This window comes from Sarcophilus harrisii, chromosome 4 (genome assembly GCF_902635505.1).
Source record: "Sarcophilus harrisii chromosome 4, mSarHar1.11, whole genome shotgun sequence".
Classification (NCBI taxonomy): Eukaryota; Metazoa; Chordata; class Mammalia; order Dasyuromorphia; family Dasyuridae; genus Sarcophilus; species Sarcophilus harrisii.
Genome location: NC_045429.1, coordinates 41,894,911 through 41,919,799, shown reverse-complemented (window position 1 = coordinate 41,919,799; position 24,889 = coordinate 41,894,911). Strand labels below are relative to the sequence as shown.

At 35.7% G+C, this 24,889-nt stretch overlaps 1 protein-coding gene and 1 long non-coding RNA gene across 18 annotated transcripts in view; one reads left to right on the top strand and one right to left on the bottom strand.

Annotated features, from left to right (window-relative positions):
- The window catches only part of LOC116419044, a 34,668-nt gene extending 26,814 nt beyond the window's left edge, over nt 1–7,854 (top strand). For 7 of the 11 annotated variants that reach the window (XR_004229264.1, XR_004229261.1, XR_004229265.1 and 4 more), the window contains 3 exons: nt 365–1,306; nt 2,410–2,588; nt 6,457–7,854. This is a non-coding gene — a long non-coding RNA (uncharacterized LOC116419044). Of the gene's footprint in view, nt 1–364; nt 1,307–2,409; nt 2,589–3,355; nt 3,563–6,456 lie in introns of those variants that run through there. The other 4 variants (XR_004229263.1, XR_004229267.1, XR_004229262.1 and 1 more) reach the window with 4 other exon arrangements.
- Nucleotides 1–24,889, bottom strand: part of TTLL7 (tubulin tyrosine ligase like 7) — a 243,062-nt gene that overhangs the window by 45,056 nt on the left and 173,117 nt on the right. For 3 of the 7 annotated variants that reach the window (XM_003767351.2, XM_031936753.1, XM_031936754.1), the window contains exons 20-21: nt 24,485–24,658; nt 17,344–18,268 (exon numbers count right to left, since the gene is read on the bottom strand). In XM_003767351.2, the coding sequence (XP_003767399.1) occupies nt 18,151–18,268; nt 24,485–24,658 (292 nt within the window). In that variant the 3' untranslated portion in view covers nt 17,344–18,150. Of the gene's footprint in view, nt 1–17,343; nt 18,269–23,292; nt 23,427–24,484; nt 24,659–24,889 lie in introns of those variants that run through there. The other 4 variants (XM_031936758.1, XM_031936756.1, XM_031936755.1 and 1 more) reach the window with 3 other exon arrangements.

The following is a 24,889-nucleotide window of genomic DNA, read 5'->3' as shown; positions in this document are numbered from 1 at the left end:
CTACTTAACTCAAATCACTGATACCATTAAATCAAAATGAATTGAGTAAATACTGATTAAATTAAGTAAAGAATATCAAAATTATTTTCATAATTCATCCCTTTGATCCTTAAAAGTCCTGTCTTTTATGGATTACCAAGGGCACAACTTTAACATACTGATTAAGTGTCAGTGAAGAGATGTGGTTAAATACTATGAGAAATATCCATATAAAAATGACATACTTCTCAGAGCACTAGATCATGAATAACAAGAATGAGATATCTTCTAAAGAAGCAGTTTTGGCAGGCTTTATAGATTGGGCATGAAAGATTGTGGTCTAAGTTGGCATCACACTTGTTCTCATTGTGCTTGTATTCTTCAGTATTCAAGAATGATATTGAGATGCCTCTCGCAGATGATTATCATTTTGGCCGTGGGACACAACACTCTTACACATTATACAGACCAGCATGGGCTTGTGGTGAGAATCATGGAAATAAAGCATCTTAAAAGTTGGAGCAACTAAGGGGATGTACTGTATCCTTTTGAGTAATGGAAGCCTATGAAGGTGGATAGAGATGGAATGGAAATCGGACACAACTCAATCATTACTTGTGTAATATGAAGGAAGAGACACAAAAGACTGAGATGCAAAAATGAGGACAAGAGGAGAAGTATCAGGTATATCTGGAACCACTTGTGGAGGTAAAGATTCAAGTGAGTAAAAAGCTGGAAATGCCAGGGCTGGTATTGGTGGTCACTGTGGAAAAGGAGGTAGATGTGGCCAGGGGACAACCTCAAAAAGAAAATGTATGGCAGTCAAAGGAGCTTGTTGATAGGGCTCTTTTATGTTCAGACAATCATTTATGAGCAAGGTTGCCTAAGTGTGTGAGACATTCAACAGTTGTAAGATATTTGCCTAAACCAAGATGCATGCTCTTGAGGTAGTACTTCTTCAAACAACATATTGTATAATTTAGACAGTCAGTCATTGTTTCTCCATCTTAAACCATCCTCTTTGCTGCAGTTTTGAAGAAATGCCCAAAGCTGTCACAACATAGGGCCCCATAAGGATAACTGCAAGCAAACCCACTATAGACCAGAAAGAAAGATCAATTGTTGGAGAGTTTCATTAATGCAAGGCAAGATGTCCCAATGTTAAAGAAGAACCAGTAATTTATTGGAATGATACTCCAGGAGTGTGGTAAATCAGGCAAAAAAAAGAGAAAAACAAGTGGATTAAGGAGAGATGGTCGGTAAAGTGAAGGGCAAGACTTTTGTTCTCCTTTGGGCCAGATTCAGGTAACTGGAATAGCTGGTCAAGGTAAGCTATAATCAAATTCTATGAAGATGAGGGTGTGAAAGTAGTCTATTTTTAAATTTTCATAAATCTGTAAAGTGGGCATAGTAAAGGGAAAGCCTAAGATATTAAGGTCAATCTTAAAAGAATATCATCTAGCTCATTGTCACAACTGCTCTATGTGGGCATTTCATCTGTGAGCAGTAAGATTTTCTATCATGAAGACTCATATCCAAATGAAGACACTTATTTAAATGGCATACTAGGCAGCTTCTCTTAGTAACAGGAGACATATCAGGAAAGTAAATAAAAAAGTCATTACTTTTTTATTATAGCTCTTTATTGACAAAACATATGCATGGGTAATTTTTCAACTTTGACCCTTGCAAAAATTTCTGTTCCAACTTCTCCCCTCCTCTCCACCCCCTCCCCTAGATGGAAAGTAGTCCCATACATGTTAAATATGTTAAAGTATACATCATTAATTTGTAAACAAGGGAGCTGACTTTTCTTCAATGGACAGTAGTCATAAAAAGTAGCACAGGACAGGTAAAATCCTATAATGATAACTAGCAAGACTGGTCCCAACCACCAAACAAGTGCTAAGCTGATAATCAGATTGAGATGTAGAAAGCACAGGAATTAAGGAATTCTAATGAATTCTCTCCTCTTTTTCTATCAAAATAAACTGGAAATCTCTGTCACAGTCAAGAGTCTCAATGATTGCTGGGCCTTGTTAGATGGAGAAGGAGGCTGTAGAAAAAAAATTTTTTTCTTGAGTATCTTGGATTTGCCGATTGCTTTTAAAGCCATCAAACCAGGATAACCAAAAAGAGATTAAAACTGATAATAAAGCATTAATTATCATATAGGCAATTTGAATAATAGAATAATATGTTAGACTAGGGATCAGCAAAGAAATATCAAACTCTTTCCATTGTTCCAAAGTTCGCATAACTATTTGTGCTAAGGCATAAATTTTAAAAGAAGCTCATAGAATCATGGATAAATTGAGCGAAGTAATAAATTTGATTTGGGAAAGGGTTATTAGATTTCCCTAGAGATTCAGTTAATCTCTTAGAGATGGATTGGTGGCAATCTTGATGAATGTCATTTGTTTTCCAAAGTTTCTACAGTAGGATCCTCAAAGGAATCTTCGGTAGTTCTCCACAAACTCCACAATGATCCTGTTGAAGCAATCCTTACTTGTCATGCACGGGCTTGGAAAAGACAGCAATTAAGTAAAGAAATCCAGTTAAGTGTGGGGAAGACAAAGCACCCTGTGAGTTCTAACTACAGAGAAGAGGTAATGACTTCTACCACATTTTCTAAAATTCAGAAAGCTAAACCTTTCCGCAAACTGTAGCCATTTTAGAAAGGTCCAGAACAAGTAGTAAACAGAATATCTGTAGATAAAGAAAATTATAATTATAAGAGTTGCCACTTGAATTTTGAGACCAACCCTGACGTCGATTTATAGGCACATGTAACATATCCAGAAAAGAATGATAATGCACAGGATAATGCACAAAGGTAGAGCTCTTCTGAAAATAAAGTAGAAAATTCTTGGAATCCAAGAAAGCCAAGATGATGGATCCCACCAAGTCCCACCATGTGAGGTTACATGAGTTGTATGCACTGGGCTGATTATCATTCACCATTCTTTGAAGCTCGTGAACATTTATGAGATTGTCATCTGAGTGATTGATGTAGGAACAAAAGGAGAGGTTAATAATGGCTCTGCCTTGCACAGCAATTAGAATATTCAGTGTCATTTGATTTTACATAGCCATATGAGGCACAGAGGCCATTTCTGATTATAAGACTGCTTGTGATGTAATAAATGGCAGCAGATATATCTTCAGCATGTTTTTCAAGTCCTGCAAACATATTCCTGCAGAATCTAACACCCAAATTAGGAATCAGAGTGAACAAAAATAACTTACACTGAGTTTCATTTTAAAATCCTAACTCCTGCCCATATTGTGCTGCTTTTTGAATTGATAGTACCACCAGACTCCCCATGTTTTAGGCATTCTATTAATCCCACAAAATTATTCATAATATTCACAGATGAAATTAGACAGACTATCATACAAGTTCATACCATCGGTGGAAGAAAAGAGAAAGCAGCTCCAGCACAAAACAAAAAACTGACCAAGAGTTAATCCCCATATAACTCCGTAATCTTTGTGGTACCATAAATAAGATTGTAGGAGACCATTACAAGGGAAAGATTTGTAATGAAACTTTATTATTTCCTTTAAAATGTTGAATTAAAACACAAAACAAAGGAAGATACATTATTGATATTTAAAATTATGAAAGTAAAATTATATTTTACTGAGTTTCTTTCATTAATTTTGGAATCTTCAATTTTATTTTTGTTAACACAGAGAATGAAGTTTGGTAAAGGTTAGACCATGGCTAAGAAGGAGCCTAGATTTAAAACTCATTTGAGTTATATTATGATGTAATAAGATATGAAACTTGACCTGGAAATATCTGAAGGGATTGATTTTCATAGAGGCTGGATTGGCTCATTTAGTTATTCCAAAGAGCTATTATTTAAAGCACAAAGCCTATAGGCTTATCATGGTGTAGTTTTTATGACTTATCTGGCTATACATACCAACAATAGAATTTTTAAAAACCCAGTCATTCTTAGATGAAGCAACAGCTTCCACTGATGACAATGAATTTCTCACATAGGTGTAATTGGTCTAAGAAAACCTTCCTGCTTCAGAGCTAATTTAACCACCAAACAATTCCTGTCCTACTACAATTATTGCTCGAGGCGGAGTCAAGGGTTAAAACTTTTTTGTTATACCAGCACAAATAAAACCTCCATTATTGTATGTGTGTGTGTGTGTGTGTGTGTGTGTGTGTGTGTGTGTAAATCAAAGGTATGTTGCAAACCATCATTTTGAGTTCATTCCCAGGGATAAAAAAAAAAAAAACAATAAAATAAACAGGGCAAAAACATAACATATTGCTAGATTTATCATGTTTTTTTCATCTTCATGTGGACTTATCAGCTGAGCTGGGCTTAGGTTCCTCCATATTTTCATACTCTCCAACTGTAACTTAAATAACTGATGCCCCCAAAGTGTTTCAAGAGTATCACATTTTCTATTTAACTGTTACCATTATCTGTATCTACAAATTTCTCTTATTTTCAAAATATCTCTCTTCTATATGGAATAGCACTAAAATATCTCTCTTCTATATGGAATAGCACTCATCTATTTGGCTATAGTTGGTAAGAACTATGTTAGATCAAGTCCATACTTGGAACATGTAATTCTGACTCAGGAACATCGTCATCATCCCATCACTCCAACTAGCAAACCATTTATAACAATAATAAACTCCAAATGATCAATAATGATACTGAAATACAAAAAAAGAGAAAAATACAGTCTGTCCATCTACCATGAGGGGCACAATGTAAAAGATAAGTCATTGTCTTTTCTAGCTATTGAGTAGCGATGGGACCAGTCACTGAGCTAAAAAGATTTGCATGAAAAACTTGAAGTTAAAAAATATATTGCAGGAGAATTGCTGGAAGTTGTATTGATAAAAATTAGCATTATTTTTAAATTATCTGAAGTGGCTCAACCTTTTAAAAAAGACTGACTCATGGAAGAATTCAAAGTTGGAGGAACAGTGCTAGGAGAATCCACAGAGGAACTGGATTTGAGAGTAGATTGAGAAGGTATAAATCTAAGTTGAAAAATCAAAGTTCTCCTTCCTTTCCAGGTGCAAATATAACTTGGAGAGAGAGTGTCCTTGTGGCAATTGCTAGGTAGCAACATCAAAAGTGGAAATTGCACATGAGGAATACTTCATCTGTTTTCAGATACTGTCTCAATTATCATAAGCCAAAGAAACAAAAGATTAATAGGAACTATCAAAATAAAAACAACAGGAGTTTTGTTCCTATCTAAAAGAATATGATTAGAAAAAAACTTCCAGAAAAGCCTAAGAGAATCATAACCCAGAATATGGTACAGGATTGGGTTTTATAATTTTTAATTTATAGACTAAAACAAGTATTTCCATAGCTTAGTACAATAAAAAAAGATTGCACATGAAATGCAAATCTACTATGCATAACTTACTATACCTTCCAAATATACAACAAAATTATCAAGTAAATTTCTTTTTTCCCTTTTTTTCTTCCCACTTCTTCATGACATAGAGGTGGATAACATAGACACAAATGTGTATATGTGTATATATATGTATGTGTGTGTGTGTGTGTGTATGTAAAATTATTCTATACGTCTATCAGTTTTTTCCTCTGGTTACAGATAATCACCTTTCCTCGTGGCCTTTACAGCTAAATTGGATATTTAAAAAGTCAAAATAATTTATTTAAAATTGTTCTTAAAATAATACTGGTGTTAGTATATACAACGTTCTCATGGTTCTGGTCATTTTGCTCTTTATTATTTCATATAAGTCATTCCATGTTTTTGTGATGTCAAGATTTCTTATAGCACAGTAGTAATTCTATCATAATCATATACCACAACATATTAAGCCATTCCCCAATTGATAGGCATCCCTGCAATTTCCAATTCTTGGCCACCCCAAAGAGATCTGATAGAAACATTTTGGAAAATATAAGTCCTTTTCCTTTTTCTCTAATCAAATTTGGAAACAGACTTAATAATAGTATTGCTGTAGCTTAATGACTCTCTGGGCATAATTCCAGATTGCTCTCCAAAATGATTGAATCAGTTCACAATTCCACCAACTATGAGATATTGTTTCAATTTGTCCACATTCTCTCAAACATTTGTTGTTTTCCCCTTCAATAATTTTAACCAATCTGGTACCTCTAAATGATATTTCAAAATTGTTTTAATTTGTAATAATTATTTACAGCATTTTAACATAGAAAGATTTGTGCTCAATCAGCAGTAGAGTATTCCAAGCTAATACTGGCTCATACTAGTTGGACACACTGTTGTATAACTTGTGTAACTTGTTGTGCAATAAGTGGAATTTGACTCTAATTTGGACCTCTTCAAGAAAAATAGATAACTAATATCTCTATCTCTAAGTCATGTTTTGATATTCTCTTGGTAAATGTTATAAGGTAGTTGCCTATATGGCACAGATTTTATGTGTGAACAATGAATACTTTTCTCCAATCTTGACAGCAGTGGGAGTAGTAAGCAGAATCTGGAATGGGCTTTCCCAAGAAGGCTGAGTCCCAGAAATCATGCAGTAAGAAGTTCAAAGATCCAGTTCATACTACTACTGCATTGTGAAGTTCTTTCAATCTATTCTGGAGTTCTCATATGTAGGAGGTAACAGAAGATTACCCATGGAGAATGATTATTTCATCAGGGAGAAGAGTTTTACACTTATAGGACAGTGACCAAAAAAAAATTTTTCATAAAGTAAAATATGTGACCCTCCCACCCCTGGTCTGCTGTAGGATAGAACAAAGCCAAAGGAAGCACCAATTAGGGAATGCCTCAACCCACTGAGTAAGATGGTCAATAAAGACAAGACAGTATTTATAATCTGCTTTGGACATATCAACAAACTCAATCTAAGTGTTCAAAAGGAGTCTAAACTAAAGGATGGTCTCCAAAGGTTACAGCTCAAAATGTGTTGAATAAAAGGTAGGCAAGTGACTTAAAGCAGTCCAGCCATGCCTAACTGAATCTATTATCCCTATTATTCTTATTGAGCTCCTTTTATGAACAAAAAGACCTGACGAAAATCTGGGGGAGGAGCAGCTAACCTTCCTCAATCACCCAAACTCTAGAGATTTACTAAGCCTTTTAGCATCACTGTAAGGAACATTACAGAAGACAATTTGTTTCCCCAAAATTACCTGAGATTGTTTACATCACTTGATATCAGTTATTAGTAAAGAGAGAGTGCTCAGTAGATAATGGTAAATCATTGAGAGGTTGTAAGATGATCTTTCTAGAGCAGCTAACTTTGCAGAGGAATCAGCCTGGGCAATTCTACAAGAAATGGGGTCAATTCTAGTCTTATGAGTAGAACAATGGACAGCTTACCAAGAATTTAGGTCATTGAACAAAAGAATGAATATCTGTAATAAAGCAGTATTGGCAATTTTAACACAGTAAGCTAAGAATCCACATTGCAACAACATCCTGACATGACAATTATCAAAAGCACAGTAAGAATCCGTATAGATGGCAGCAAAATGACAGGCTTGAGTAAGGGCAATGAGCTAAGTAGCCTGGACACTCAGGTTAGAGAGCATTGAAGCTGCCCAAAGTATGTTATGGTCAGAGATAACAGAGGCTCCAGTGTAGTGGTTGCCATCTTCCATGAAAGAAGTCTCACGAGTATGAAAAAGTCTGATTTCCTAAAAACCCAAGTGGTCAATAATTGAGGTATAGTCTTACTTCCCAAAGATAGATCAGGGAGCACTATCGCAGAATTGAAAACAGAACATTATAAAAGTGACACACTTTCCTTAAGTCATTTTCAACCCACACCGGTCTCTGATCAAAAAAGAGTTGGATACAATAACATTGCAATAAACTCTCTACTGAAGGCATTATATTAAGGGGCACCCTAGAAAAAGACCCTATATATTCTCCACTAAGAGGTCAGTGACTGCCACTGACCACAGGCAAGATGGACCACCCACAGCTATAAAATCCAGCTAAGCTAGATAATAAGCCATATGGCACAGTGCAGGTCCTAATGGTTGAAATAAAATCCTGGAAGTCTCCATCTTCCATATACAAAGAATAAAAGGCTTATTATAAAATCTGGGATTTTATAGAAAACATCAGTGCATTTCTAATGCTGATCAAGACAAGATGCAAAGGTTCAGTAATCTCATCTTCAGTCAAACCAAGAGGTTTAGTAATCTCACCAAATGAGATTACTGCTGACAATATCCTGCTGCTCCAAGGATGACACATACTTGCTGCTTAGTCTTTGGAACAGATAATTATTGAAAAGTCTGTATACATATATTCTACCTCAGATTGACACCATTGAACCTTCAAACTGGAGACCTTATGGTCTCTGATAAAGCTGGAGGAGGAAATGACTATTTTGGTAAGGTCTAAATAGTGGGTGATGTTTGCAGAAATTCATTACCACATTGGACTAGGAGTCTGTAAAAACAATTAAACTTAGTTCTTTGATGCAAAATTTGGTAGAAAAAAGCTGGGGCTTTAAATATACCCTTGAGACAAGAGAGTCCACCTCCACTATTGACTGTTCCACATGAAGGCAAACAGGTATTAGCATGAATAGGAATACTAAAAAATGAAGAGCACAAATCTATCACAGTAAATCAGATTGCCTTACATGGAACAGAAAAACAATAGTAGCAGGGTTAGATACCACAGGGTGCTTAGGTATTAAATATAGCATGTAAATCTTGCTTCTACCATTAGGCAGAACCAGCTCATTAGGAGCTGGTTTAGGATTCTTAACTGGTAAGGTGGGAGCATTACAGGGAAATTTGCATGGTACAATGCCTTGTTTCCTAAAAAGGCAATGATAGTGGCAAAAGCTTCTCTAGATAAAGGGTGTTAAGGCACTACTGGATTTCCTTCAGTAATAATTGGGACAGCTGATTTCAGGCGTCCTCAGGCATCAGAGGATGAGGTGGCCCATAAGGAGCTAGGAATTTCAGAAGGGACACAGGGGTGTTCTCTGCTATGGACTTGTGAGGATAAAACAGGGAGTAATAAATGGGGTTTTTCGTCACAGTATTCACTGATAAGCTCTATCAATATAGGGAGAAAAACTGGACCAACTATTAGAAACTGAGTCAAAGTTATTACTGGGAAGTAATGAGATAGTAGCTTCTAGTTTGTACAGCCAAAAAGTAACTGATACTTGAAAGCCTATAAACTTCTTGTGGGGCAGGATGGATTCCAAATGGGGATCTTCCTCAATTATTTACAGACCCAATGGAGTGCATGTAGAAGTTCTTCTTAAGGCTAAATAAGAAGCTCCAGTATCTATGAGACTATCATAAAAGGTATCAATCTTAAAGGCAATTTGGGGTTCCCTAGTTCAAGAAAATAGGGATAATGGGGCAAAAATGTTAAGATATGAATGTGCTGACAGGGTACATAGTATTTGCCTCTTGAACATCTTCATGCTAGAGGAGTTCCCTACAGCTGACTAAAATCTCAATTTGTTCCTGGGGCTTTACAAACCTATTATTTGGTGACCCCAAAGGTGGTCTATTGTTTCACTCCTGAGATTGAGTGAAGTTGCTATAGAGTCTTTGCTCTCTCCCTCTTAATTTTTCCCTTTAACAGTTTTAAAATAGATGTCCCTTTTTGTGGCAATAAAAGCACTCATTTCATTTTGGGTTTATAAAGCACAGAATGGGCCTGTGACCTGAACTGGGATTAAGGTAGATTGGGTTTTTAACTTGGGCTTCTCCTTTCTATCACCCTGTTTCTTCCTTCATAAACATACTGGGAAATGGCCTTTAGTTCACCTATTTTTTCCACCCAATTTCTGACACTCATTAACAAAGGTGGCATTAACATCCTGGAGATTAAGAGCATCTAACCCAGTAAAGGATTTGGCACTTTCGTATAATTTGTCATAAAAGTGAATGGAGGTAGGTAAAGAATAAATGGCTTGAATCAGAAGGGTACAGTGTGTGTGGCTATTAGGGTCCCAATTTGCGTTTTATGAAAGCCAGAAAGACCCCCTGGACCTGCTGGAGCATTTCCCCTTGGAACTCATTAATAGCAGGTCTTTCTCCTGGGCATAACATGGTTTCCATCAGGTCAGTTTACATCTTCCTGGGTGAAGTATAATTTCTAAATATGGTCTGAAATTGAGCTATATGAATTACAGGATCATCAAATTTAGGGGTATCTTTCCTTCAAATACATCAGAAGGGCTGAAAAAGTTATGCTAACAGGAGCTCCAGCCCAACAAACCTTTTCACAACAGGGAAAATGCCAGTAGGCTGTTCTTCATTTGTAATTGGTGTAGGAGACTCAAGTTTTAGGTGCAGAGGATCAATGAAGAGGAAGATCAGGTAAGGAAATATCAAGACTGGAGGGTTGGTTGGAAGATGTGAGGTCTAACTCTGAGTTTCCCAGAAATACCAGCCATTCATTTGGTCTAAGTAAGGTTTAGGTCATTGTCCAGAATATACCTTAACTTTCTAAGTGTAGTCAAAAATTCCAAAAATTGTCCAAAACAAATCACCTGAATCCTTAGTATTTTCCAACCATACCTTACATAGCCTAACAGCTTTGTCATCCCGGGTGATATGGGAAGATTACCATAATCCCATGAGGCAAAAATTTACCCAAGGGAATCCCATAGGAATGCTTATGTTTGATTACATCTCTTCCTGGGTAGTCCTAGTGAAGAATTTTCCTCCCTCAAAGTCTCCTAATAGAATTTCTCTGAGAACATTTCCTCTGGAAATTACCAAAGTTCCTAATTTGCTACTGAGAAGTTCCAATAAGGACATTCCTAAAATATCTGAGGATCCTTTAGTGTAGGTTCTTTCCTATCAGAATATTCTCTGAAAGAATTTGAGAACTCCCTCACTAGAAATTCCTTAAGGCCTTAAATAGTATTTCTCAGTTTTTCAGAAATTTAATTTTGATAAGATTATCCACTTTTTCTCATTCAATGTCTTTGAGGACTTAACTTGATGGTCTCTGGGAATTCTCAGTGAAAACCCAAGCCTTCTGATGCTGGTAGTTTTCAAGGAATTAGGAGAATCTCTTCAAAAAGTCACATGGTTCAACCTACTTTGGTCTCTACTTCTTTGGAGAGCTCCTGCTGACCTAATGAACATAGTAACCATACTCCCTTTGTGGCCAGCCCAGTTTTTGCCCAACAGTGCAGAGATACTTCAAGAAATCTAGAGGCAGATTTGGTATTTGGCTCATTATGTCTAAAGGAGACCTTAACAGGTGTTCTCTATCAAGGAGCCTCATGATTCAGCTTGAGCCCTTGACTCCTGCTTTCTACCATGACCCAGGTGTGGCTATCTTGAGTCCAGTCATAGTCTTGCTTCTTGCTAGGAGGAAACTCTAACAGGCCATTCCTGCTGAAGTCTCAAGGTATACCATGTGGCAGCCGCCCTTGTTTTCAAGATTGCAATCTGCTAGTACCTAATAATTTTGAAGTGGGTGCTACCAACCTTAGCCACTGAGCACATCAGTTTATAATAAGGGAGCCTTCTAAAAAACCAACCAACAGGTTAAGTCCTAGTCTTGATGCTCAGTCTGTGACTAAGAACTACAGTGTGTTTATAGAGACCCAGAGACCAGTTCCATTATGGAAGACAGGTTTAGATAATTAGCCATTTAAAATCAATTTACATTCAAAACCCCAATTTATATTCAAAAATTCTAAAGAAGCAGCAAAAAGAAAAAATTGGTCTAGAAAAAAAAAACTGGCTAGTTTCACAGACTGACTAGTTTCACAATGAGCCAGAGGAGAGTTAGCTGACAGAGAATAGCAAAATCAGATTAGTACCTAGTTTTTAAGCCCCTTTTCAAAAAAGGGGGAGGGAATTAAGTTAGGGAACACTCTAAATTTTAAGGTTTGGGGATTTTTTAATCAGTTTTCAATTTTTCCTAATTTTAAAATTCATCTAACTGCTCTATGGCCTTTCTAGCTAAACCCACCTAATAAATATGAAATTATGTAAATTAACATAAAAAGACTACTAATTTATAAATAAAGGCAGATTCACCAACTGCAGTTTGGAAAGGCTCACCTGTGCCATGGAGAATTGGGGAGTGAAGGTTAAGGAGAGTCCAGCTTCCCAGGGCCATCTTACTCATAGGAGCCAATGATGAAAAAAAAAAAAATCTACCTGGAATACACTCTTTTTTGTGTCTCTTGGAAAGGATGACCAAAAGAGAATTGGGGTCTGTGCCTCAACCTCCTAGCTGGCTTGACAAAGTGGGCCACAAAATTTCAATCCACAATAAAAGACAACTGAGTCTGAACTCCAAGCATGATCAATTAAGAAAACTGGTGGCCTGTAAGCAATTGGATCCAAGACTTTCCTCTTGGTCAAAGATCCCTCAGCTCATGGGCTACTGGTTTTTATAGCCCTTGGGAGGTAAGTAAAAATAGACTGAGGCAGTACAATTGCATGATTGGTCATTTTCATAAGTGGGGTAACTCCAATGATTGACTAAGGGAGATAACTATTAACCATTTAGAACTTTGTCAGGCATCTTTTGGGGCTTTACACATGCCATAAGATTTTGTCAGCAGTATCCTGAGACTTTGACAAGGTAATCATAGAGAGAACCTCTGATTTTTTGAGTGTCTTTTATTTGTAGGAGGGGGAGAAAGAAGGTAATATCACAATATAGCAAGTTCCTAATAACTACTATAAATCCTTATACAACCCTAATACAGTGTAAATGTATCCTATAAATCAATCACAAATATTGTCATTAATATGTGGTGGTTAATTATAACCTACATACCTCTCATATATAACTACAGCATTAACTAAATCAAACTTTCTTCTACTTAACTCACTAATGCAATATCAAAGATATCCATTAAATAATGATTCACTGACTAAGTTGAGTAGAGGTATCAAATCTTCAGACTCTAAAAGCTCTTGCAATGAAATGAAATCTCTCTATAAAATAACTTAGGTGATGCTTTTTGAATGAAGCCACAGATGCTGTATTTATATTTTATATTGTTCATCAGAAACTCACAATTCCTAGATACAGTATTCTGTTCTTATGGTATTCTAGGATCACGGATTTAGAGTAAAAAGATTCCCTAGTTCATTATGTTCCCTTTACAGATTAGGAAATTGAGACTTGGGGTAACTTGTTAACAATTATAGAGAACACAGCTGGGCTTTGAATTCTTCCATCTCCCAATCCAAGGTTTGCTCCATTGCACCATGATGACTCCTATGTCATTTTTATAAAAATGCTTTTTCCCAATTACAAGAAAACAAAAATTTTTAACATTCATTTTTTAGATCTGAGTTTCACTTTAACAATTTATGTAAACTGTTTTTTCTGAAAGTATCCTGCTTATCTCTTACAAAACAATAGTATTACATCACAATTATATACCACAATTTCTTCAGCCATTCTCCAAATGATGGGCAACCCCTCAATTTCCAATTCTTCCAAATCTTTTTTACACACACACACACACAAAGTACAAATATTTTTGTATATATGTCTTTTTCCTTTATTTCTTTGAAGTACAGAATTAGTATTTATGAGTCAAAAGCTATGTATGGTTTTATAGTCCTTTGGGCATAGTTCCAAATTGCTCTCCAGAATGGCTGAAAATAGTTTACAATTCCATCAATAGCACGAGAAAGTCACTATTTTTCCACATCCCTTCCAACATTTGCTATTTTTCTTTTGTAGTAGTTGTGAAGTGATACCTTAGAGATGTTTTAATTGATATCTCTCTAATCAACTGATTTGCAGCATTTTTTAATATGACATATTGCTTTCATTTTTTTTCTTCTGAGAACTGCTTGTTCATAGCCTTTTACCATTTATCAACTGGAGAATGATTCATTTTTAGAAATCTGACTCAGTTCCCTTTCTATACATATTTGGCGAATGAGGCCTTTATCAGAGAAACTTTCCATAAATTTATTTTTCCTGTTTCTTGCTACTCTTGGTTACCTTAGTTTTGTGCAGAAATTTTAATTTAATGTAAACAAAATTATTTCTATTACATCCTATAAATCTCTCTTATTTATAAATTCTCTTATTCACAAATCTAACAGGTAAAATATTCTGTCCTACCCCCTAATTTGCTATGATATCATTATCTAAATTACGTACCCGTTTTGACCTTATCTTAGTACATAGTTCAAGATATTAGTTCATATCTAGTTTCTGCCAAACTTTTTCCAGCAATTTTTATCAAATATTGATTTGTCCCCAAATCATGTATCTTTGGATTTGAGAGATACTAAATTGCTATAGTCATTTTAGTAAATGACTTTGTGTTATATACATAATTTGTTGCACTGATCTATGCTATTTCTTAGCCAGTTCCAGGTTGTTTTTGATGGTTACCACTTTGTGTTTCTCTTTTTCTCCCTCCCTCCTCCTCTCTTTCCTGTCCCCCTCTTCAAAAATGTTTTCTTTCTGACCACTACCCTCAATAGACCCTCCATCAACTTACCTCCTCTTCTCTTATCTCCTTCCCTCCCATACTTCCCAATAAGTTATGATAGATTTCTATACCTAAATTACTATCATTCCCTCTTTGAACCAATTCTAATAAGCATAGGATTCAAATGCTGCCCATCACTCCCCTCCCATCTTCTCCTCCCTTTTAAAAGCTTTCTTTCACATTTGTATGAGATAATTTTCCTTGTTCTTGCTCTCCCTTCCTTATTCTCTCAATGCATCCCCCTTTCTAAGTCCTTGATTTTATTTTTTAAATGATCTTACAGTCTCTGTGTATACTCCCATCTAACTGCTCAAATAATTATAAAATTCTTAGATTTACAAAGATCATTTTGCCAAATAGGAATGTAAACATTCTAACTTTACTGAAGCCCTTATGTGTGAATTGAATCCCTCTTTTATTTTACCTTTTTATGCCTCCAGAATTATAATTAAAAGTTAAATTGTTCTATTCAACTCTGATCTTTTCATTAGGAATGCTTCTATTTCATTGGAGCTTTTTGTTTTTGTTTTTCCCTTCCTGAAGGAATGTTTATACTCAGTTTTGCAGGATAAGTTATTATGGGGTATAATCCTAACCCTTTTGTTTTCCAGAATATCATATTCCAACCCTCTTATCCTTTTCTGTCGAAGCTGCTAAATCCTGTGTGATCCTGACTGTAGCACTACAATATTTGAACTGTTTCTTTCCAGCTGCTTACAATATTTTCTCCTTGACATGGGAGCTCTGGAATTTGGCTATAATATTCCTGGAACTTTTCCTTTGGAGATCTCTCTCAAGAGGTAACTGGTAAAATCTTTCAATTTCTATTTTACTCTCTGTTTCTAGGAAATAAGGGCAGTTCCCCCTTGATCACTTCTTGAAATATGTTACCTAGGTTCTGTTTTTGATCATGGCTTTAAGGCAGTCCATTAATTCTTAAATTATCTCTCCTCAAACTATTTTCAGGTTCAACTGTTTTTCCAATGGGATATGTGTCATTTTCATCCATTTTACTTTTATGTTTTTGAATTTATTATTTCTTGGTGTCTCACAGAGTCATTGGATCCCATTTGCCAAATTATGATTTTTAGGGAATTATTTTCTTGAGGAAGCTTTTATACCTCTTTTTTCATTTGGCCAAATCTTCTTTTAAAGGCAGACTTCAGTGGATTTGTGTACTTCTTTACCACAAATTGGCCAGTTCTGGTTTTTTAAGTATTTTCTTCAGTATTTTTGAGCCTTTTTTTTTTTTTACCAAGCTGTTGACTCTTTTTAAAACAATTTCCTTACATTATTCTCTTTTGTTTCTCTTATTTGGCTTTTAAAATCCTTTCTGATTCCTTCTAGGAATTTTTGTTGGGTCAGTGTCCAATTCATATTTTTCTTTGGTGATCTATTTTTAGTCACTTTAACACTATTTTCTTCTGTGTGTTATGTCTTGATCTTCCCTGTAACTTGTCAGTCATATAACTTGTCAAGAGTCAGATTCTTTTTGTCGGTGGTTGTTTGCTCATTTTCCCAGACTATTTCATAACTTTAACTTTCATGGTGAAGTTGCTCTCTGCTCCCAGGGGTGGGGCACTGTCCTAAGCTTCAGGCCTTTTTTTTGCTACTGTTTTCAGAGCTAACTTTGAGATCTCTAGATGCTTCCAAGTGGTATGATTTACAGAAAAGGTGTGATCATTGCTCTCTTGACTTGCATTCTTGCCTTTAGCAAAGGAGGGACCTTGCTTTCCTGTAGCCACCAGCTCTTGCTTTCCTTCTACTCCTGGGACTGTGACCAAGTATCCCATTCTCCTGCAGTCACAATTGCTAGTGTTCCCCTCCATCTTGCAATTGAGATCAGGATCCCCATTCCCCTATGAGTGACCATAAGCACTTCTCTTCATACTGTAACACCAAGCAGGGGCTCCTTCTCCCCTGCAGCCACAAGTGCTCTTTGATTCTTTTGGCCCTTTGAATCCAGAACTGCATATGAACAATGCCAGAGGGTCCTGAACCCAGCATCAGCAAAGGATCCTCTGCAACCTCCTTCCATCTTATTGTTCAACAACCTCTCTACCTTCCGTGAGTTGAGAGGTCCTGAAGCTCCTGCCACCACTAATGCAACTACTTCCAGGGTCCACCACTGATATACCTCAGTGCAGCCTGTGCTGTGCATTCTACGTTGCAGGCTCAACTAGTACCCTGGTGAGACAGACCTTTCTTGCCAATCTCAAGTTGTCACGGGCTGGAAAATTGTTTCATCCAATTGTTTTTGGTTCCACCACTCCAGAATTCAATTTGAGTTGCAATTATAAGAGGAGTTTGAAGGGATATTTGGCAAGAACTCTGCCAACTTTGTCTCTGTCTCTGTTTCTCCCTATGCTACTGTTAAATATAATTCAAGTTTTATAGCGAAGTTTTTCAATTATAAAGTTTTTTTTTTATATTTCATATGCCTTGTGTTGAAAATGAAGCTGTAATCCAGACATTTCTCTCCTTCAAGGACATCACAAGCCAACTTAAATGGCCTTTTTACTCTTCATTTCTTGTCTCCATGCTTTTACTATGGCTGTGCCCTATGCCTATAGTTTCTACACATTTCTACCTTTTAGAATCCCTAGTTTTCTTCAAAGCTCAGCTGAAAACTGTCCTTATTCTTTCGGTTTCTAATGATTCCATCCTTCTCTAATTATCCTGTATCTATTTTATCTTATATCTATATTGCTCATATATCTACATATATAAATGTCTTCTCTGTAGGAACAGAAGTTCTTTGAAAGCAAGAACCCTTTCATTTTTATCTTTGTATCTTCAGTGCCTAGTCCAGCTCAAGGTATATGTAAGGTACTTAATAAATGTATGTTGATTGCCCAAAGAACATTGACAGACACATGTCACAAAAGACACATAGAGAGATGTGATGGTTAACATTACCTTCACTTTTATTAGTTGAATCCAGCTTAAAAGTACATATCAGAATGACCTGGTTTGTTTCACCATGTTTAGTTTTCGTTTTTTTAATCCATTGGATTGTCTTCACTAAACCAAAATGTTACTTCACTAGGCCCTTACTGGAAAATTACATTAATACATAGAATTCAGGTTTTCACAAAGAAGAAAAGAGAAGCTGGAGAATTAGATCTGGCTTTTTACAATCTTTTTCACTGTGCTATATATGAATGATAAATCTATTTTATATTGAATCATCACATTAAACAACATCAGGCTTATAATTTATCTTTTTCAAACAGTCAATGATTATATGAGAATTAACAAGATATTATACAATAAGTAATATAATTCAAGTCGAAAGATACTGTAGCTAGAAAATAATTTAACACTGTAATGGGATCTCTGAGATCAATTCTATTTTATAGATTTTGCAGCAAAAATAACATTTCTAGTAGGAAGGAATTATCAACCTAGTAAGATTTAGACATTCACATAATTGTGGAAACAGTTTTTAACATGATTTATTACATTTCCAGAAGGGTTAAGCTTTTAGAGTAGGGTGGGTTTTTAAATTTTCTTAAATATAAGTAGTATATGTGGGGGATATATATATATAGATATATAGATATTTGAGAATATGTATATATATATAATCTTCCCATATATCATATATACATAAAACAGTACTTATTATTCACTTTTTTGCATGTTTGAATTGAAGGGGAAAAATGAATTGCCATTATGTATAGCCCATGGCAAACTTTCCTTTGGTTTCACAAATGGGCATATCTGGGTGTAAACAAAACATTGGGATGTTTCACTGGAGAAGGGTTGAAAAAGCTGTAGGACGGTGTTTTCAGGATGAACTTTGTAGTTCCTGGCAGTAAATACCTAAAAACGATGGTTAAAAGATCAGATTTTAACAAGCAAGGCAATATATTTCCACCTAATTGTCAGTTTCTTATGGATCATACGATGTAAAATGACCCCAGAAAGGCCATGACATACAACAGAAGCTATCTATTTGGATGTTTCTCACAGAACACAAGAAGAAATCAGAAACACCACTGGCAAGTCTGGATTAATACATATTTTGCATTCAGTTATGACATTTCTGAACTTACAAAAAAATGTGGTCGCTTTTGTATCAACAAAATTTCTAAATCAAGACTAAGATTAAATTTTCAATCTCTAAAATGTCTTTAGGTTTCTAACAGATTATTTTGTTCATTAGGGCCAATATTTTGGAAGGGAATTCTAGATCAAGAAAGTGACCACCTATGGAAGGATTATAGAGAGTAGTTGCCACACCAGAATGGTATATACATATTTTAAAAAATGCTTTACCTAAAGACAGAATAAAGGATGAACATTTCCCCCACCAAGAAATCCCATGATAAAGAAACTACTCTCACCAAATCCTAGCCCATGACTTACATGATAATTGTCAATGTGGACTTCATTATAAATCTGTATAAAAGGTATCCATATACTCTTTTAACTCACAGTAGTTGCCTATGTCAGCTTCATCTATGTACCCTAAACACAAAGTATGAAGTACTGTATAAAAGTTTGCAATATTTAGAATGAGAGAAATTCAGACTATAGTAAAAGCAATTATTTCCAGGGACATCAAAACCCTTAATCATCATTTAATAATGCTTTGTTGTTGTATTTTCTTGTTGTACATAGGGGAAACTGAAGAATGATCAAGTTAGTGAACCTTATTATGAGCATCAGAATTGGCCCAGGTTTTGTACCTTATGAGATGTTCACAACTACACAACAATATAAGCAATACTAATGATATGCTTTGCTTTTTCCTTGTTCAGCGCCAAATATGACTTGTCACATTTCGGGAGTTGGGGAATAGGAGTGTGAGGATAGAGGAGGGATGTGAAGATAGATAAAACCCTTAATCATCATTTAATAATGCTTTGTTGTTGTATTATCTTGTTGTATATAGGGGAAATTGAAGAATGATCAAGTTAGTGAACCTTACTATGAGCATCAGAATTGGCCCAAATTTTGTACCTTATGAGATGTTCACAACTACACAACAATATAAGCAATACTAATGATATGCTTTGCTTTTTCCTTGTTCAGGGCCAAATATGACTTGTCACATTTCGGGAGTTGGGGAATAGGGGTGTGAGGACAGAGGAGAGAGATGTGGAGATAGATACTTGTTGTGTATACATGCCACCAGTCTACTATTAGGATGATGAAAAACCCTTTATGAGCAATGGTTTCCAGCTAACTTGATAATGAACATGGACAGAATCAACCAAGATACTCCACTGGAAACCACTGGCAGTAATAAAAAAACAGAAAACGAAAACGTATTAATGATTATAAAGATAATGGGAACAGGTTATGTAAAACAAATTACAACAAAACTGTGGAGGCAAGATTTCAAAGATCAGAGATAAGAAGCAATAAGAGGCAGTCCCTAATTAGCAGCTTTCTTAGAAAAGAAGCTAGAGTGATAACAGAATATCTTATTGACCCAGAAACGCCCCAACTTTCAACACTATATTCCTACTTTTATAAGCATCTACTACATAATATGGAGGCTACCAAAAATATCAGCAGTGGTTCTGTTACCTATTTTATGGAATATGTTGTTGGCAGTCATTCCTTTGAATTGGCAGAAAAATATTCTGCACAGTTATGAATACATATATGTATATACTTAAGTGTTTATGTATGTAAAGTATCATTTACTATCAAGGAACTTACATATAAAAGGATAAGACAGTAATTTTCTAATGACACCCATAAGCATAATTATTTAATTTACCATTATTTATTTCTGAATTATAAACTATAATTAGTTGCTAAGAAACTTTAAGTTAACTGAGGAATAAGACAGCATGAAACATTCCAAATTAAATATTTCATGAATAAAGTTGAATGTAAGGTCCTTGAGGGATGACATTAATTCATTTTTATTATCTACAATGCCTAACATAGTATCTTCATATATGTTCAGCAGTTTCTGATTCCTTGTAATCCCCTTTAGGGTTTCCTTGGCAAAGACATTGGAGTAGTTTATCATTTCCTTGTCCAGCTCATTTTACAAATAAGGAAACTGAGGCAAGTGGGATTAAGTGACTTGCCCAGGGTCACACAGCTACAGAGTGTCTAAGGCCAGATTTGAATTCAGGGAGATAAGTCTTCTGATTCCAGACACAGTGCTCTGTGCACTATGGGCATTCCAACCTGTTTGCCCTGCACACTGGAACTTAATAAATGTATGCTGATGTGACTGAACAACAAAATTAAGATTTAAGGCACTGAGGCAGCTAACGTACATTATTGTGTCGCTAATGGCTAGGTCTGATACACACTGCAAAGGGGGTCTCCTATCTCTCTGCCACTTTGGTGCCTACATAAACCAAAAGCATTGAAAAGTTCTTTTATCTTTCAAAGAGAACTGCATTCTGATGATATTCAGGATTGTCCTAGTAATCCTGAATTACTGAATTACACCTTCTTTCTAAATTACTTTCTTTCAAAAGTGCAAGTCATTTTTGTTTTTTAGACCTCAGGAAAGATGATAAAAGTTCTCAAGATCCCTCCTGCCTGAAGAGGAGTTCTCCATTTGTGTTGAAGAAATCAAAGGAGGAGACTTAGGTTGCAGAGAACCAGGCTATCCGATCAAGGGCTCCATAGTTGTCCAAACTTTAAAAGCACATGAATCCCAATTGTTCCATTCTACTTTAAACAGAAATTTAAAGCATTGACTAACTTTGGGAGTGGGAAAATACATCTACTTTCTAATCTAACTTTCTTTCTTCCTTTCTAAACTAATCTAATCTAAATCTAAACTCCTTGATAAAATCAGTAAAAGCCAAAAGGAAAGGTTTTCCAAATCTCAAAACAACAAGATCTTGTGTGGGCTTCAAAAAGCATCGAAAAATCACACTGGAAGAAGTATTGTTTTTTTCTTCAGAGTGCTGTGGGGTGCTTTAAAGTATTACAAGGAAACGCAATGGATTTTGCTTTTAAGGAGATAATTCCTTAATATCTCCTGGGAAGTCCCTGGGACCACTGTCATTGATGAATACCAAAAATTATTTTTAAAGCATGTTCTCTGCAATGAAGTTAAAATAAATGGATTTGATTTTTCATCAAGAACAGCATCTCTGGGAAGTGTATTTATATACTATCTGCAGAATGTGCATGAAATACTGAAAATGAGAAAAGTTTGTGGCTTTCCTTTCATCTTACTCCAAAAATCTCTAACTTGTTGACACTGTTGCAAAGCAAATTCATTTGGCGGATAGAAAAAAACAAAGGGAAAAAATCCCCACTTTAATCAAGAGATTCCCTATGTTGCTTAGCAAAGGAAAAACACATTCAAATTGCAAATAAAAGATGCTCATATTTTCACACTACTTCTGTTAACAGTATGATAAATGCCAATGGAAAAATTATTTCTCGAAAAATCCTTCCTCATCCCCTCCAATGGTTATTATTCTGTGGCATGAATTTTAAGGTGGTTATTTCCAGTTTGGGGGAAAACCAGAATCTGAGTCAATTTGGACATTTTAATCCTGGAACCAAATCAAACTTCTGGTCTCCACCTAGAGAGAATTCAATCATCCTTCAAATAACTTCTTGGATGTGGGGCTAACAAGTAAAGTACATCAAAATACTGGCCAGTGGCTTTTACCTAAATCAACATTTAAATGCATATTTAATGTTCACAAGGCTTTATTTTCCTATTTCTCAAAATATAATCTCTGATGGAAACCCCATTTCTTGAGGTTGCCTAAAAACAAGGCTCAAAGTATAAAGAGAGTACCTTGACTTCTCTTGTTTCCTTTTTATGGCAAAGAGCTGTTATTTGCACATATACAAATCATGTCCCAAGAATGGTTCATTAACTATAAAGATGGCAAATTAAAGAAAAAGCAGCTTCCGATCAAAAACCCAATAGTCCTTTCATGAGAAAGTAGGTCAGTTTTTAGCCAAAGCTTTATTCAAACAGAAGAAATGACGTTGGGGTGGGAGGAGCTAAAGTTAATTTATGAATGCTTTTGGCATTTTAAAGAAGTCATTTTGGCAGCTCTATGATCTAGACAAATGGAAGGGGTAGTACTGGTAGGGGAGAAACTCAGAAATAAGCTGGCAAAAAACAATTCTACTTAAAGCAATTTTTTTTCTATATAGTGAAATTCTATGCTTCATATTTTGTCAGTGAAAATATGTCAATCTTACCTGTTCTGCCTCTGTCTATTAATCTTATATCTTTTTATACTATTTAATCATATTGATCTATCAATAAGTAAATTAAACTAAATGTCTACTATGGGCTAAACACTTGACAAGTTCATTCTATATTCATAATGAATGATCAGAATTTAGTACTTTCTTAAGTCACCTTAACAGAGTTGACTATCAAGCTGCTGCTTCCATTTCTTTAAATTATTGTGCCCCTAATTAGAGCCTCTTATTTGGCAGAGGGCACCCTGCACAATAAATTTCAGGTGCCCCAGACTCAGGTTCAAAAACAGAGTTGTGCAGGGAATTTATCTACTCTTCAGTGTTCCTATATCAGTCAGCAATCTCAAGCTGATCCCAGAGGCCTCCAGCTTCCATTTATATCCCAAAGCTCCAGAGTATTCTTTAGGAATAGAGTGTTATATACAGAGGGAGCATCATCTAACTTCTCACACTATAAGAGATTCAATGGTGCTTGGGCAGTAGTTAGTGCCTTAGTCTCTAAAGACTGTCACAGAGGCTGCTTCTTGGGTCGGGGTCCAAGACCACCTCAACTATGGCATATGTTCCCGAAAAGCATCAAAGGGACCCATTCATGCATTCAGCAACTTGAAGATTTGTCTTACTTCTCTTTATTAATATAAAAGTATGATAAGCTTTATTTTTCCATCTTTTGGGCTGGTCAATCAATAAAAATATGCAGAATATTATTTTAATGTTTATATGGTCAACATGGCTTGGTGGCTAAATTTACCTCTACCATTGCTGAGATCAATCAACGTCTGTTTCCAGTAGGAGTTAAACTATGTTAGAGGTCCTGCAACAGTCACATGACAAGATCTGATAAGTTTAGTTCATCCAAATTCATCAGAAACGAACAAAGCTCACAAATAAAGCTCGCCATAGTTTTTAATGCAAAGTATTTTTGCATTATTTTTGCAAATTTTTGCAAAATTTTGCAAAATTAACGCAAAGTAATTTTTCTGTTGCCTGTTTTTGTATTTGTTTTGTTTTTGTAAAACAAGATAAATCTGCAATAGGGTTTTAAATTAAAAAACTTGATTTCTGGAGGAGAAGAACCTCACTTCACTTAGTGTTAATCCATTTATTTCCTAGGACCTCATATTAGAATTCTTAAGGATCTTCAAAACTACAGGTACTTTCCTGCCTCCCTCAATGGTGCCCCTGCCTATAAAAATAACACATAACACCTTTGAAATCTTAGTAGAATCCATAGCCAATTTAAAGTAAATTGAGCAAGGGCTGCTTATTTACTGGATTTTTTTCTAAGTTAAGAGCAAAAGTTATTTTCTTATTTTTAGGAATATCAACATCTTTTATTAAAACAAATTTAGGAAGTTGAATAATTCAATTGTCAACTTGGAAATATTCACAATGGTCTGTTGGGCTTGCTTTTTTTTTTTTTTTTTTGCCAGCAATTCCCACAGCATAGCAAGATTTCTTGGAAGTATTATAACCTTTGGCTATGACAACATCACAAAAGTGAATACTGTTCTGTACCTTGAAACAGGGGAGTGTATATATTATTACCTCTGAAGGCTGAGAAAACCTTGGCTAAATTAGCCATCCACTAAAATACTAAATTTCCTAATATGACTTTCAAATAGTCTGTTAAACATGATTTTCGCCTCTCTATTGGGGATACCATTTTTGATGTTTGGGAGAAAATATCCCTATTGAGTTCATTAGCATGAAAATCTATGCTTAAAAGTCCTCGGGAGCTTATGATCTGCATGAACTCAGCCTGGAGACTTTTGCCCAGCTCATTTCCTGGGAAAAGAATCCCACTTGGACACAGCAAATGGCCACTATTTTGGTCAGAGATACCTTAGGACCCTGGAGATGGGAACGTACCTGGTATTTTCCCAGTCGGGGCACACGGAGGATACAGATGTTCTGGAATCGCTTGCATACTTGTACACCACTAGAAGGCAGTGTTTGCAAAGCTGTACCACTTGCTGGCAGCACTGGAGCTGTTGGGGAGTAATCACTTCTGTGCTTTTGCTGAAAATTGTCTCCCATGAGCTGCTGTTGGCATGGAAACAGACATGACCTCATGTAGCAAAATAAATAAATAAATGACAACCTGTGAAAGAACTAACAACAAGGATTTGGGGGGGGGGAAGTGGCCTATTAATTGCTCTGTATGATTGAGCCCAGCAACTGATGGAAGATATTTTTAAAACATAGAAAATTATATATATGTAAACATTACGACTGTAGGGCTTTGATAATGAGACTTCCCTGAAGCTCATGATG